The sequence below is a fragment of the Ammodytes marinus genome (assembly GCF_949987685.1).
Source record: "Ammodytes marinus genome assembly, chromosome: 13".
Classification (NCBI taxonomy): Eukaryota; Metazoa; Chordata; class Actinopteri; order Uranoscopiformes; family Ammodytidae; genus Ammodytes; species Ammodytes marinus.
The window spans coordinates 29124952-29141769 of NC_137217.1; the positions used below are offsets into that span (position 1 = coordinate 29124952).

The 16818-nt window shown below is 40.4% G+C and overlaps 1 protein-coding gene across 1 annotated transcript; it reads right to left on the reverse strand.

Annotated features, from left to right (window-relative positions):
* Positions 1-4292: 4292 nt before the first annotated feature.
* hormad1 (HORMA domain containing 1) lies at positions 4293-16601 on the reverse strand (the record flags this gene model as incomplete). Its single annotated transcript, XM_080039659.1, has 18 exons — positions 4293-4388; positions 5606-5689; positions 6824-6876; positions 9648-9723; positions 9839-9922; positions 10342-10521; positions 10654-10782; positions 11969-12052; positions 12667-12735; positions 13382-13539; positions 13901-14052; positions 14381-14448; positions 14563-14589; positions 14705-14725; positions 14888-14924; positions 15413-15476; positions 15781-15925; positions 16563-16601. The coding sequence occupies 18 exons, from the start codon at positions 16599-16601 to the stop codon at positions 4293-4295; spliced, it is 1566 nt and encodes a 521-aa protein (XP_079895785.1).
* Positions 16602-16818: the final 217 nt, after the last annotated feature.

Here is a 16818-nt window from a genome sequence, read left to right on the forward strand (position 1 = left end):
CTTGAAAACCTTAAAAATAGTGTTGCGTAATGTTTGATGTGCAACGTCAAAAGGTCAACTAAACAAGCGTCCTATGGCTATATGTGTGTCTGTGTCTTAATCCAATGTAATGCCTCTCATAAACTTCAACTTATTTCAGCATGTGTCTGTCCATACAGGCGCTCACGTTGCACCTTCACAGAGTTATCAGTCTCTCTCTAAATACGTGTGTTCATGTAGGAATTAGCACATGTACACGCATTGTTACGAGGAAAGCATCTGTAAAGGGGGCAAATTGACTGGACATTTTCAGGGGCCTAGACATTTGTGTGAGCACTATATAAGTGAGGACCTATATAAGCTATTGACTATAGGACAGGAAGAACCCAGATAGATGTGTGATTGGTAGGGGTGTTACAATTAGTACCAAACCGTCACAACAAAGGCGCTTAGGGGTTGTTCCAGAGGTGAAACGCGAAATGTAATTATGGTGTAAATATACAGCGTTTATATGGCCTAAATATGCGGAATGTACAGGCTTGTTTTGATTGTGGAGCGGAACTTTTAACACACTTTTGTTTGAGAATTGTACTTATTGGAGAACTTGTAGCAGTATTCTTTTTATATATAAAGTTTATTTAAAAAAAATATATACATTTTATTTGTATGTTTCATTTAATTTGAAGTATTGCGTCGCTGACATCAAACAAATGTTGAACTGTTGTTTTTTTTACTAATTAAACTCATGTACACAGGCATTTTTTTTTTTTGCTTTTTTTCTCTTAACTGAGAACCAAACCAAACCAAAGAACCGAACCATTACTTTTGTGAGCCGTTATATAAAACCTTAGAACAGTATGATGGAAAATAACAGCTGTTTTGAAACCTTGACTATTTCATTGTATTTCATTTATTGACAGCTCTTGACCATAGTATCATGGTATGAAGCACAAAACATTCAAATAATAACAGAACAAAACAATGGTGTACGTATGGCATGGACAAAACAAAAACACTACCTGAAGAATGGAAGGACATTATTCAAAAAGGCCCCGACAGTATTTAACCGATAACTTTGTGCCTTCCTGACATCGAAAAGCAAAACTAATTTAAAAATAGATGGAAAGTTATCATAATATTTCCTAGGTACTTGTGAAAACCGCTGTATACATTGAAACCGGTTATTGGTTATTGACCCATCTGCCTATAGTGTGTGTCTCGCCTTGACCATGTCAGACAGACCGGACCTATATATAAGCTATTGACTGGGACAGGAAGAACCCAGATTTAGTGATCAGTGTGTGTGTGTGTGTACGTGTGTGTGTGTAGGGAGGTGTCTGTATGTCCGTCCATCCTCTCGTGCTGTTTGGCCAGCTGATTGATCTGTTAACACTGGCCTCTGGACGTGTGTCCCTGAATTTAATTTCAGAATTCATTTCTGCTAGACGTGTGTGTGTGTGTGTGTGTGTGTGTGTGTGTGTGTGTGTGTGTGCGTGTGTGTGTACAGAAATGATGTAGAGTCCCAGGGTCCGAGTGAAGGATTGGAGGGTGGAGGCCAAATAAAAATTGCAATTGAGATTTTCTTTCCCCCCTCGGCGCCATTGTTAGATATGTGGAACAAGCTTGAAGGGAACACTAGTGTAGCCTTCTACGCCTTAAAACATGTTCTGTTCTGTTTTTTTTCTTCATTTTTCCACCGAAGATATGATTGAAATGGTCCAATAATCAAGTTGAGCCTTCAACCATCTTCAAGTGTAACACTCCTTGGGGTGGCAAGTTACACCATTTCTCAAAAAATATGTGTAGCCTCTTGTCCAGTGTGTATTTTTTTAAATTTTCTATTACGCCTTTTGATATATTTTGTCTTTTGGGGGCGACATTTACCGAGTCATTTCTGTGATATAGTGCTGTTGGCAAAGTGTATAACAGAGATACTGGTTATCTACAATACATGATGCCTAGATTTGTTGCAAATGTGCCTTACTTTACCATTATTTAAAGGTGCTCCGAGGAACTTTCAGATTGTGTTCATTCTTGCGCCCCCTTTGGACAAAAGCGGTAGTGTTTTTACTATGCCAGCTGTTGTTCCTGGGTGAGTGTACCCATGACAAAGGCATTGAGAAAAACTATATAAAAATAGCATTCTTTGCACTGATGTTCTCGTTTGCTGTTACATGTCATTCATGATCATCAGAGGAAAAATGAGACTGTTTCAGAAATATTTAAAAGTTCCTCATATCACCTTTAATGTCATCACTTATCAATACCCCGAGAACTCTGCTGTCCGTGCTGTCAAAATAATTTTTAAAAAGGTGTTGAGAAATGCCAGTGGAGTGGTGGCTAGGTAGAGGTTAGGTAACCGATGCATTTAACAGCTCGTAAAGCTCGTCAATGCGTTTGGTCGTGTGTGTGGGGTGTTGTTCACCGTGGATTTCCCCAGTTCATTCGACAGTGTTATCAGAAATAGCCATAAAAAAAGAAATGCCCGGACAATGAAATATATGTAGTGGTCAAGACAAGACAATGGGCGTGTTCGGAAGTGATGGCTGATTTGATGGAGTCTCTCTTTCTCTCTCTCTCCCCTTCGGCCTGCTGCGGACACACACACACACACACACACACACACACATACACACACATACACACACACACACACACACACACACACACACACACACACACAGACACACACACACACACGGGGGGAGAGAGAGAAGGAGAGAGAGGTGGGGGCTGCTTGGATATGCATCACACAAAGGCTTCCTGCAGTATTGATCCGCAGTGGGTTAAGGCAGTCTATCAGCAAATGTCCCCCTCTCTGGGAAAAACAATGGGAGATTAAAAACACAGCGGAGCAGCAGCTTGCGGTGCATGTGTGTGTGTGTGTGCCTGTGTGTGTGTGTGTGTGTGTGTGTGTGCGTGCGGGCGGGAGGCTGCTGATGGGCCCTTATCTGGGACCCAAAGGTCACTGTGTACAGATATAATCCACTTTCACTTAACAGCTTCATTTAAGGCACCTCGGCATGCAAATGGAGCTCTGGTGATTTCTCTGGGTCCGAACAAAGATAAACGGTTTGTTTATGTCAAGAGGCAGGAGCAGGAGATGGAGTTTTTTTTCCTCCTGTAACCAAGACTGGCAGGAAGCGTTAAAGGTAGAGTCAAAATCACTTTTCCATCGGCTACTTTTCTGTACTTTGTGTTGTGAAAAAAATCCAGAGTTACAATTGTACGTAATAAAGCCCATAGGCTCTGTAAAGTGGTATATACAGTAAAAAAGGGTATGTAAACAAAGGGGCTCACCGTGGCAAACACCATGACCGTTTACAGAGCCTAGGCTGTCTACAGATGTAATACACTTTTACTTAAAGCCACTACGAGTAACTTTGTCGGCTGGCGGCCCCTTTGGACAAAAGCGGTAGTATTTTTACGATGCCAGCTGTCATGAAGCTGTTTTCTAGCTCGTGCCGGCTGTGCGAGTGTCAAATGATTAGGACACAGTATAGTGCATGTCCGTGTGTTGAAAGTGTGAGGGCACCGGACTCTTTTCGGCTCCATGAGAGTGGTTAGTGACACAGCATCAACTAATGCCAGTCAGTGCTACACACACCTGATTGCAATGAGTTGATGCAGCAGTGTCACCTAACTACTCTCTCACGGAGCTGAAAGATTACGTGTCCTCACAGAAAGCGAATGAACGAGAGACGCCAGTATGGATCACGATGAGGTAATGTGTTTATGTTGTTGTAAATAATGACTATTTCAGATGTATAATGGTCATCTGATGATGATGCGGAGGGTTAGGGTTAGGGTTAACCTTATGTGACAGTTGCCTCCACGCCGTCCATTAATTCCTGATAACTGGACACCTTGTCGGGCATTAACCCTTACATATAAGGCATATATATAAGAAATATATATATATATATATATATATATATATTTTACATATTTCTTGTATACTAAAAAAGAAACAACTGTAAGGAAATTGGGAATGACAAAGTAGGGAGAATAGATGTATTTTTTATTCAGGTATTACATGCTGCTTTGTGAACAAGTATCTCAGACCTACAACAGTAAAACAAACATAACCGTTAAAAATGCAACTAAAAAACTGCTTTCACAAACCAATGTGTCCATCAGAATATCCAACTCCAAATGTTTTAAATTAACTTTGCATTTAAATAAACTTAACAGCAAACAAATAAATATTATATCTCAACCCTATAATTAATACTTTAAAAATAAATACAGCTACGGTGCTTGTAATGAAAAGTGAAATGTTAAAAACCCTCCGTGTAAATCCAGACATGGGATCAGAAGTGTTCTTTGGGTTCGCTGAACTTGCGTTTCTTGGCCGTTGAAGAGTTGCATGGCGTTCCCTGGCTGCTGGGGATCTCGTACTGAGAAACCTAGAAGAAGAAAAGAAAGAAAAACACGAAATTAAATTAATCAAATCAGATCAAGTGTACAGTATTCATATAGCAAATTTAAAAGCAACTTGAGTCGATCAAAATGTTGGAGCTATAAAATGAATCCACTAAGTTTTATAATATTTATGAGCATTTATTTTTTTATCAGGTTTGAACGTTCTAGAAAAACAATGACGGTTGCCATGAAGACGGTTTGATACGGCTGTGCCCACACAGTCCTGTCAAACAATCTAGTTGTACAAAAGAAAGAGAAAAAAGCTGTTTTTAAACTATGTTTCATAATATTTATGAAAAAAAAAAAAAATTCAATCATATTTTTGTAAAATCTTATTTAGCCACCCAACTTTGATATCATCTATTGATTCTTACTATTATAGACCTGGTTTAAAGGTGTCAATGGATGGGGAGCATTTGATTGAAAGTGGAAGGACACTCCAGAGTTTTGGAGATGCCATTTAAAATGCCACAAAGCTTCCTTTCCAAATAGCCTTGAACGTTGGGACACTTGAAAACAACCGTTGAGAGGATCTAGGAGCCTCATACTGACAGACACCATCCCACTCTGAGAGAATACAGTGATCAGAGCTGACTCATCAACAAACAGGCTTTCCTACGCAAGTTTTCTATTTCAAAACTCAACTAACATCTTCAAAGTGAATCTGTTTTATCAGCCTGCATTTACATTCGCTAGGTGCATTTACATGTTTATATTTGAACTCTTAAGGCCGTTACACACTGGCCTAAAAACACTCCCGGGTCAAATGACATGATATGGATGACTAGATACACACGCTGTTTTATGTAGGCAATCACCTACATTTAAAAAACAGCATCTTGGTGCTTATTTTGGTGTGAAAAAAATGGTTTTATTACATTATTTGTATTGAAATAGAATCAGATCAAATCGGAGTTTAGGAAGGTTTCTCACCGCTTTGTCCCTCATAGATGTCCGCTTCTTTTTGGTGACAGTCAGGTTTTTCTCCTGTACACACACACACACACACACACACACACACACACACACATACACACACACACATGCGCACACACACACACACACACAAACATCAGCGCACATACAGTATGTTCAGGTAGCAGATTATGATGAGACATTCACTGATTTTGACAACAAGCGTTCTCCAGAATCACTGACTGCACCTTTAAAGAGTGAACTGGTTGTTGAGTGAGTGACTGACCGTAGTGACGACCTGTCCACTCCTGGTCCTCTTCATGTGCAGACTCTGCTCCGTGTCAGAGGTCGACTTCACCAGAGTGTCCGTCTGAGAGAGGGCAGATGGGACGTTAAGAGTGTGAGTGTGTGTGTGTGTGTGAGAGAGAGAGTGTGTGTGAGTTTGTTTGTGTGTGTGTGTGTAGGGGGAGAGAGAGAGAGAGTGTGTGTATGTGTGTGTGTGTGTGTGTGTGTGTGTGTGTGTGTGTGTGTGTGTGTGTGTGTAAGAGACTATGAGTGTGTGAGTGCACTCAAAATGGCCCCAGTGTTTACAGAGAGCCTTGAGGCATTCATTCTGCTTTGTAGGAACGCTAAGAGAAAACCCTTCACGCTGTTTTTAATGTTGAAAGACGTGTGGCGGCCATATATCAGTTACAGTTAAACCAGCTATGAAAAGACTGTACCTGTACATTATATATCTTGAACAAAAAAAATTTCAATAAAAGAAATAAGAAAAATCTTCCCGTAATGAATTTGTGAATGAAATCATTCCTATGCAAGGTTTGTGATTGTGTCTGAGGCCCGTTGTGTTCAGGTGGGTGTAGTTATCGTTACACTTACCTCTGTGACTTGCAAATGAAATTATTTGATGTTAAAAATGTGTATTTAAACCTGCAGTGTGTAGAATTTTGGGTTTTATTTCCTAGCAGATTTTGTAGAAAGTAATTATAATATCCATAAGTACATTTAATTTAGTGCATAATAGCTGAAAAAATAGTTTTGAATTATTTTTTTTCCCCTTAGAAAGGGTCTCATATATCTCCATATTTCTGCATATTTTGGACCAAGGCCTGTGCCGCCATCTTGAAAGTGTCATAGTTGGAATGTCATCAGGTGCATTGTTTAAAATGTAGAATTGTTCTTGTCCTTGAAGGCCACTGTAGCTTCTGTTATTATTCGAAAGGGTTGGGGTTACCCAGGGAGCGTTGCATTCTAGAACTTTGTAGAACTTTCTTGATGATGTCATATTACACACTGCACCTTTAAGTAATTTTATTGTGTTGCTATTCACAGTGTATGAGTCTGGAATAGAGCATGTTATATCTTAAAATAAATAAAAACTTCCCTTTTGCAGCAGAAGCTTCAAAAGGTTGTTTGAAATGAATGTGTGAATAAAACATTCCTTTGTAGTGTTTGTGAATGAGGCCCGTTGTGTTCAGGTGGGTGTATTTAGTATCACACTTACCTCTGTGACTTGTTCACACGTCTCCATCTTCTCCTCACAGCTCATGTGGATCTCTGTTAAAGTCAAATAAGATTAATAAATCTCCTTTCTGGATAATAAGGATCTCTGTAAACTGAACGGTAAACTTCTAAGGTGTTTTTCAAGAGTAACAACACTTCTAAATCAATTTAATACATTAAACATCATCAAAAATTAAAACTCTTTCAATTTAATCAAAAGCACAAACCAGGTCAAACTAAACTGGATTGTGTATCAGTCAGTGCGTTTACATGCAGACTCATAATCGGGTAACTAAACGAATAAGACTTCAACAGGACTTTTAAACTGCATGTAAACACCTTTATCCGATCTACTTCGCACACAAATCGGCACAATAACGGACAAGAGAAGTCGGATAAGTACACCTAGATAACTCGTTCATTGTCGGCATTCTCTCTGCATGTATACAGGGTTCGGATATCGCATATCGGACTTTTCGTTGTGTGCCTGCGCGTTATAGACTACACCATGGGTTATTGCCGGAAGGGAACCGGACGTGGCTCTAAAACCACTTGTTGAAAGCATGGTTGAAAGGGCTACAGCGCCACCTAGCATAGTGGAGACAGCCATGCATTGGACATTTATCCGATTTCTTAAAGGCCATGTATACTCAGGCAAGTGACACGGTCCGTTCGAGTGTCTAGTTCGATATATGTTGTGCTGCCCTCTACTGGCAGCAAGTGATGTGCTGCCCTCTACTGGCAGCAAGTGTTAATATAAATGTGTGACGTGAGCCTGCCACAGTTAGAACTGCTACAGTTGGTCAGTGTGGAGCAAGGGAGAGCACATTCAATGCAGGACAGTCAGCAGTCATCTTTTCGTTTCCACAGAGCATAGAAAATATATATCTGTAAGTACTAGGTTCATGTTGTTGTTTGTATGTTAGTAAAATGTGGTAAATACTGTTACAAATGACCGCGCTAGTAATGCTAACTTCGTTAGCGCGTCAATGGCATTTCCCATGTATGTTAGCATTAAGCTAGCGGCGCTCGCGCCTGTTGTTTCCAATGGTTAGCTATAGCAGTTATGCTAGTTATTGTGAAGATGTTTTGGCTTAAATAAAACATTGTTTGGACATGTATACTTACGTTTTGCACATGCATATGCTAATGTTTTGTATGCATGTGTTCTTGTATTTCAGTTTTACAAAAAGGAATTATCTAAATGAGAGGCAATAAATCACCCTAAACTGGAAGCCTTTGTCTGTCATTTGGAGAACTGTTTAGCTATCTGCCAAACTCAGCACCAACGTCTAGGAAGGGCAGAATAGTAAAAAGATATCCTTCTCATCACGCTCTGCTGGAAAAACAAGACAGATTGTTTTTCAGTTGCACATAATGAGCAACAGAGAAGGCTCAGCAAACATGGCAACTCCTGCGGACGAAGCAAAGGAAGAATCGTTAGAAACTGGTTCATCACGCTCCAGCCAGCTCACCACGTCATCTACCGCTGCTCTCAGAGCACGTGCAAAGGCAGAAGCCGCAAAAGTCAAACTCTCCTTTGCACAAAAGGAAGCAGACATCTTGAAACAACAAGCTGGCCTAGACGCAGACTTGATTGTACTCAAATCACAGAAAGAAGCTGCAGCGGCAGTAGCTGAGGCTCAAGCATGGGAAGTATCCACGCAGGAAAGTGGAGACCCACAACAGCCCCAACTAAACAACATGCCACCACCTAACCCAGCTCAGCGAACACAAGAGTATGTGCAGCTGCATTCAGGGTTAAACTTTGGTCAGAGTACACCTCAAGTAAATCCTCCTGAGACCTCAGCACCACAGAGATCTGCGGACATCGATGAGGCAGCAAAACCACCAAATGGCCGCCAGCACCATCAGTACGGCAGCGAGGATTTCAAACCTCTGCCATATGTTTCTGCTGGACAAACACACATGGAAGAAATGACTGCACCACAACACAGCCGTGATTTGCTCCCAAAGATGGAACCTAACAGCTGTAGTTATGGTCCCTATGGCAGGACGTCAGTCAACCATGACCAGTTTTACCATCCTCAGCCCAATTTACCCACTACCACACCTGTGAGAGCCCAACCGACAGAAACCTCAGATCTTGCAAAATATCTGATGCGACGAGAGATGATCAGTTCAGGTCTGCTAAAATTTGATGACCAACCAGAAAATTACTGGGCCTGGAAAACATCTTTCATAAGTGCAGTACAAGATCTGAGCATCTCACATCAAGAGGAGCTAGACCTGCTTTCCAAATGGCTTGGCCCACAGTCAGCTTCACAGGCTAAAAGAATCAGAGCTGCCTACGTCAATAACCCTCAAGCTGGTCTCAGGATGGTGTGGCAGAGACTCGAGGAGTGTTTTGGAGCACCGGAAATAATTGAGCATGCACTGCTAACAAAGATTGAGGACTTTCCAAAGATTGCAAACAGAGAGAACCAGCGTCTGCGAGAGTTGGGGGATCTTCTGTTGGAACTGCATGCTGCAAAGTTCAACGGCTTTCTCACTGGCCTTTCTCACCTTGATACCGCGCATGGAGTCAATCCTATTCTGGCGAAACTCCCATACAACCTTCAAGAGAGATGGGTTAGGGTTGCCTCAAAGTACAAGAAGGACCATGAAGTGTCCTTTCCTCCATTTGGATGTTTTGTCAACTTCATAACTGAAGAAGCGAAGACTCGTAACGATCCCAGTTTTGCTTATGTCACTAGTGCCAGCACTCAAAGAACAGAGAATTGGGTAAAGCAGAAACACCAACCTCCAGTTTCTGTCAGGAAAACTGATGTTTCACAAGCTACAGGAGCCAATCAGAACAATACCGAAGAAGGGAGCTCCATGGATCCCGATAAACATTGCCCACTGCATGGCAAGCCACACCCTTTGAGGAAATGTCGCCTGTTCAGAGGCAAGAGCTTAGAAGAAAGAAAGGTTTTTCTAAAAGAAAAGCGCATTTGTTTCAGATGCTGTTCCTCAACTCACCACATGGCCAGAGACTGTACTAAGACAATACAGTGCGGAGAGTGTGGTAGCGAGCGGCATCCTGCAGCATTACATCCAGGACCTCTTCCACAAAAGCCAGAGAGCTATGCAACCACTTTAGATCATGGCAGGGAGCAAGAGGACCCGAATCCAACTGCTGTAACATCAAAGTGCACTGAAATATGTGGGAACTCAACCAGCTCCAAGTCATGCTCAAAAATGTGTTTGGTCAAGGTGTATCCTCTTGGGCAGGAAGAAAGAGCCGTCAAGATGTATGCTGTTCTTGACGAACAAAGTAACCGTTCACTGGCAAAAACAGACTTTTTCAACCTTTTCAACATCGATGGACACCCACAGCCATATACCTTGAAGACATGCTCAGGTGTCATGGAGGTAGCGGGAAGACGTGCCAACCATTTTGTTGTTGAGTCCATGGATGGCTCAACTCAGCTCCCCCTTCCCACTCTAATTGAGTGCGACATGATACCTGATGATCGAGAAGAAATCCCGTCACCAGAAGTTGCTTATTACTACCCACATCTGAAGACAGTAGTGAGCAAAATTCCAGAAATTGATCCCGGAGCTGAAATTCTCCTCCTCCTTGGCAGAGACGTTCTCCGTGTCCACAAGGTCAGGGAACAGTATAATGGGCTCAACAACGAACCATATGCGCAACGTCTTGACCTTGGGTGGGTCATTGTAGGAGAAGTGTGTCTGGGAGGGGCACATAAGCCAACCGGTGTCAGTGTGTACAGGACCAACATCCTACAAAATGGACGAGCTTCACTCTTGAGTCCATGCAACAACAACATTCAAGTCAGAGAAAGGCTCAGTCACACTCCGAACCTGAGTCTTCAATGCCCCATGCATCATCTGGAGAGAGAAACAGACGATCTTGGCAGCCAAGTGTTTCAGAGGACGCAGCACGATGATAAACCTGCTCATTCTGTAGACGATGAGATGTTCCTGGAGATACTAGAGAAGCAAGTGTATAAAGACAGTTCAGGTACCTGGGTTGCCCCTTTACCTTTTCGGGCATCAATGAACTGCCTTCCAAACAACAGACCTCAAGCCGTAAAGCGTCTCTCATCCCTACGGCGTACTTCAACCAAGAGACCTCAGATGTTGTTGCCACCGAAGACATTGTCTGCTCCCGACTTCGATATCATCAAGCACTGGGAAAGAGCGCAAGGTCTTGCCGAAGCAGTCCGGTGGAGATTGAGACAGGAATACCGACAATGTTTCGACCCAGGAAAAAATGACATTCTGAGGGACGTAATCTACAGGTGGGAGATGCTGAACTGTCAAAGCACTCAGAAGTCAGAAGAACTGAGTGGTCCACTGGACTTCTTAAGACTGTACCTAGTCAGGACAAGCGGGTTCGTCAGGTAGAAGTGAGGGTAGTCAAGCAGGGCACTCCTAAAGTGCATTTGTGACTGATTTCAGAGGTAATCTTACTCTTACAAAATGACAATGTGTAGTGGTATAAAATATTCTACCAGGCAGGGAGTGTGCTGCCCTCTACTGGCAGCAAGTGATGTGCTGCCCTCTACTGGCAGCAAGTGTTAATATAAATGTGTGACGTGAGCCTGCCACAGTTAGAACTGCTACAGTTGGTCAGTGTGGAGCAAGGGAGAGCACATTCAATGCAGGACAGTCAGCAGTCATCTTTTCGTTTCCACAGAGCATAGAAAATATATATCTGTAAGTACTAGGTTCATGTTGTTGTTTGTATGTTAGTAAAATGTGGTAAATACTGTTACAAATGACCGCGCTAGTAATGCTAACTTCGTTAGCGCGTCAATGGCATTTCCCATGTATGTTAGCATTAAGCTAGCGGCGCTCGCGCCTGTTGTTTCCAATGGTTAGCTATAGCAGTTATGCTAGTTATTGTGAAGATGTTTTGGCTTAAATAAAACATTGTTTGGACATGTATACTTACGTTTTGCACATGCATATGCTAATGTTTTGTATGCATGTGTTCTTGTATTTCAGTTTTACAAAAAGGAATTATCTAAATGAGAGGCAATAAATCACCCTAAACTGGAAGCCTTTGTCTGTCATTTGGAGAACTGTTTAGCTATCTGCCAAACTCAGCACCAACGTCTAGGAAGGGCAGAATAATGTGATAATCCAATCTAGTTGTGCCATGGAAACGCACTGAGTGAGATGTGTGAGGAGGTTTACCAGTGTTGTCCAAGTCTGTGTTGTCCAGATCCGGCTTCTCAACGTCTTCAATCACAGTCTAAAGATTAAAACAAGTTCTTTAAACAGCCTGATAATAACACTATGTGAACATACTCACCACATCAACCAATGGCTATTGATAACAAACACACACACACACACACACTAGTCTGACCTTTAGTCTCTGCTGCATCTGCAATATTTTGGAATTTTTTGCCAATTCAATACGTCAATAACAAAGCTGTGCAACACGTTACAACTTTACCTAAGATGTTACACGGCTCTTCGTGGTGCAGAGTGTAGAATTTATTGCAAAAAATAACCTGATAATGAACTGATTTATTGTAGAGATAAAAAAAAAAATGATATATATATTGTCTCATTTGAGAGTTAAGAAGCCTTACATCTTTAACTCATTACATTACATTATTTAGCTGACACTTTTATCCAAAGCGACTTCCATTAAGTGCATTCAACCATGAAGGTACAAACTCAGAACAACAAGAATCACGTAAGTACTATAGCTTCAAATAAACCAGACTACAAAGTGCCACATGTAAGTGCTACATGGAGAGTGCAATTATACTTTTTTTGTCAAACTGCAACTCCTACTTGACAATCTTTAACTGGGTTTCTAGGACTTCTATTGATTATTTGATCGGCTTCACTGACCTGCGACAGGACGTCATCCTCCTGCATCTTCAAAACCCACTTCTCTGTCACCTGGCCGCTCTCCTCCACCTGTAAAATATGCAGCAATGAGTTTAGCTCATATTCAATATTCAAGAATCAAAGTGTGTATTGTCATATGCACAATAAGAAACATGTTTTCAGTCATAAAATGAAATTCTTCCTTTGTTTTCCACAGACTGAATACCAAGAAAGAAACGTGAAAAAATATGCAACATACAAGTAAAATTGAAAAAAAGCAGCAATATATAGACAAGAACAAGGGGTTAATAGACGCTAACAGCTTAAAGCTATAGTGTGTATCTCTCCTCCACCTGCACACACATTGTTTTCAAGGGCAGAACACGTTTTAAAAGTGAGTTTAACATCAAATTAATGTGTTTTCGTAATGACAAAATGTGAAAATAGTTTTTCCGTAGCTGATTTTAGCAGTTGATATATGGACACGCGTCTTTCAACTTTCAAAACAGGAGTTCAGAAAACTCCCAAAGAATCGCCCAAGAAATGTTTCAGTTGTTGATTCTACTGCTGAGAAAAAAAACTGGAGGTACAGCAGAAGGTATAAAATCCATACACGATCGACAAAGGCTTACCTCATGTAGATGCGCCGACAGTGTTGTTGTAATTATTTAGAATTCCTCATGGGGGTGACAGAAGTTGCGCACTATAGCTTTAACATTGTATTTTTCCCAGTCACCTGCTCCAGCCTCTGTCTCTCTGTGGCCATGTCCAGCTTCAGTGTGTGGTACGGAGTGACGACCTCGCCCATAGTGAGTTTCACCGGCTCCCTCTCAAACTCCATGGTGTCACAGTCTGAGTCCTTAAAGCCCGGAGGCTGGTAGTCCTGAGGGGTCACTGCAAATACACAGGCAAAAAAGAGATACACGAGTGAGGCAGAGATAAACAAAACCTCACTGGAAATAAGTAGGCAAAGGAAAAAAATAAACACAAAATCTGAACAAGAAACACTAGTCTAGTCTGTCTATTCATTCTAAAGGCCGACAAATCCCAACATCAACTGTCAAAAGAAAATATCATACAACTCAGGACTATTATCCATAGATTCATAAAGGCTCCTGAAACTTTAAAAAATTAAGTACATGTATAATTCTGCATCCTTTTAACCAATAACTAAGAAGCTACATGGGGATGTGTGTGTGTGTGTGTGTGTGTGTGTGTGTGTGTGTGTGCATGCTTGCGTGTGTGTGTGTGTCACCATTATCATAGTAGGCCAGCTTCATGTTGAGGCAGACGTTGTCGGGCAGGGATCCCAGGTTCTGCATCAGAGTGTAGAGTTTCCTGACCAGCAGGATACTGGCTTTCTTTGTGTTGCCGCACGCCATCGACACCTTGTTGTTGTTAGTGGTGCTGATGGAGAAATTAACACAGACAGATTATTATATAGTCACTTTTGCCAGGTAACCAAGATAATAAATTAAACTTTAATATTTAATATTGACATGTTTTTGGTATGTAAGGATAATGGATCAGAAGGTGCAGAGTAAGGGTTAGGTTGAAGTATTGTTTAAAAAATAGTTTAGGTCTCAAGAAGCTTCACTTAATAAAGGAATACTTCACCCATATGGAACCAGCGTTCTATCATTATAAAATCGCTATTATAATATAAGGAATGAGGTTTTTCTTCCCTCAGTCTTTCTTCAGTCTTCCCTTGGCCCAGCTGTCCTGTTAATCCCACCTTTCAAAGTCCATCTGGGCTCCATTTTCAGTGTACGCGATCTTAAACTGGTAATACTCAGTCACTTTCTGAAAGACAAGAAAAGTCAAGGCAGGTATTTATTATAAAATACATACACAACAATCGTATAAACAGAAAGATTTTTAACATTAACAAAGACGAGAATATAATCTTAACATTACCTGGGGGTTCTCTGGGTCTGTGTAGATCTAAATGAACAAAAATGACATCACCTTTGAATATTTATATCAGGCTTTTTTTAAGAAAACACCAACAACAGCTCAAAAAGTGAGTGAAGAAATGAAAGATTAAGGAAATACTCACAGACATAATAACTGTCCGCAGCTGAGAGGGGGAAAAATAACAAACGCCATGATCACATCGGTTATCATGAGACATAGGAAAAAATGTGACTTACTTACATCTATGTTTGTCTAATTTGCAATGACTGAATCGAATATAATATAAAATCTTCTGAGTGATGTAAACAAGTTGAATGTGACTTACATATTTATTCTGGATGGCCTCAAAGCATCCATGCATCCTAGTAGAATGAGAAAAACACATCTTATTACGAGAGACACATACTTTCTGCTATTTAGTACGGTAGAAAAAAAAGATTTAGGATGTTCCAATTGGTTAATTTAGTATGCTTAAAAATGCCTGCTACATCCGTCGGGATTTTTAGTGTTGAAATCAGCATGCTATTTGGGCCGATTCTGACCCACAATCCAGTGCGCACCGGAAGTGACGTTGACGGAGCCTCTTTATGTTTTCTATGTTATAAATTAATACAAATTTGATCCGAAAAAGAAAAAAGAAAGATTATGCGATTTGGAATGCAGAGATATTTTCCAATATTTTTCCACATAAAGTGCAGACATTGTCATAATGTTAACTGCAGTGGTATTTGGATATTATCAACATTATATACACTATATAATTGACCTGCTGGACACCATCAAAATACACCCTTCCCAGTGAGCTTGATCAATGATTTTAGCTGGCAAGTGTCCAGTTGTTGTCACTTACCATTGAACAATCTGAGTCGCCCCGGGACAGCTGCGCTCCTCTCTCAGGATCATCACTTTCTGATCTGCAAGAAAAAAATAAAAATAAAAATCATCTTAGAAAATATTTCCAAATGCAACGCAAGGCAAGTTTATTTGTATAGCACAATTCAGACACAAGGCAATTCAAAATGTTTTACAGGGGCATGAAATACATCAAGATTCATAGAAATAGAACATTTAAAAGCGAATGAATATAAATAAAACAAATAAATTAAATAACATTTAAATTAAATAAAAAATCGCCATGACCACATCAGTGATCAGTTAGCTAAACGGACCTGGATAGTGATAAGGATTTTCGGACATAAGATAGTTTTTTCTCCGAACCTTCCACATATTTGTTCCCGTAGGCTTTCTCTGGGAAAAGGCCTCGCAGGTACGTGATGCCAGACACTGCGATGGCCAGAAGCTTCTTTATCACGACCAGGGACTGCTGCTCTGATGAGACCTGGTTAGGCAACAGCTGGGTGTCCTGAAGGAGGGATGCAGTTAAAGTGTAACTGCACCCTTTTACTTGTTTTTTGAGATATAAGCTGAATTAAATCACTATGTTGGTAAGGAACACATATATGCTGGTGTTAACACTGTATATTTATGATGTATTTAAGTTTAATTTAAGTGTTGTTTTTTAAATGTTATTTTATGATTTATCCTTTTCACTGTGTGGTCTTCCTGGGAAGTTATAAATGCACTGCTATATTAATTAATTTGCATTTGAATAAACCCTTGTGGATGGGAATATACTTTATAGATAGATAGATAGATAGATAGATAGATAGATAGATAGATAGATAGATAGATAGATAGATAGATAGATAGATAGATAGATAGATGTGTTTATTCCCAGGGGATTTCAATTTTGTAGTAGTAGTAATTCACATACATGACAAATGGTACATTATACATACATATATTAACATATGAATAACTTACAATTATACCAATTATAATTTTAATAGTGAGACAAGCTGGTACAGCATTGATGGACTCTTTACTAGCTTTGTAGCTGTGTACTAGCTTTGTGGCTAACCTGTTAGCATAATGTGTTTTCAGAAGCATTACAAAATAATGAATCTACATTATGATTGTCTCTCTAAAAGTAATTTTACCTGAGAAGTCCTCACTTGTTGTTGTTGTACACACACCATGGCTTTGGCAAGACAGCAAAATCAAAGCTGTATAAAAGAGAGGAGACAAAAGATATGAGGACAATCAAATTAACTGACACTATTGTTTTAGCTAGCTTAGTAATTACCTTACTTTAAACTACACATAGCTAATGATCCTGTTACAATTAGGATGCCACTTTACTAACATACCCTGTTGATATAAGCTTGTACTCACATGGCAACCAGAAAAGGATAT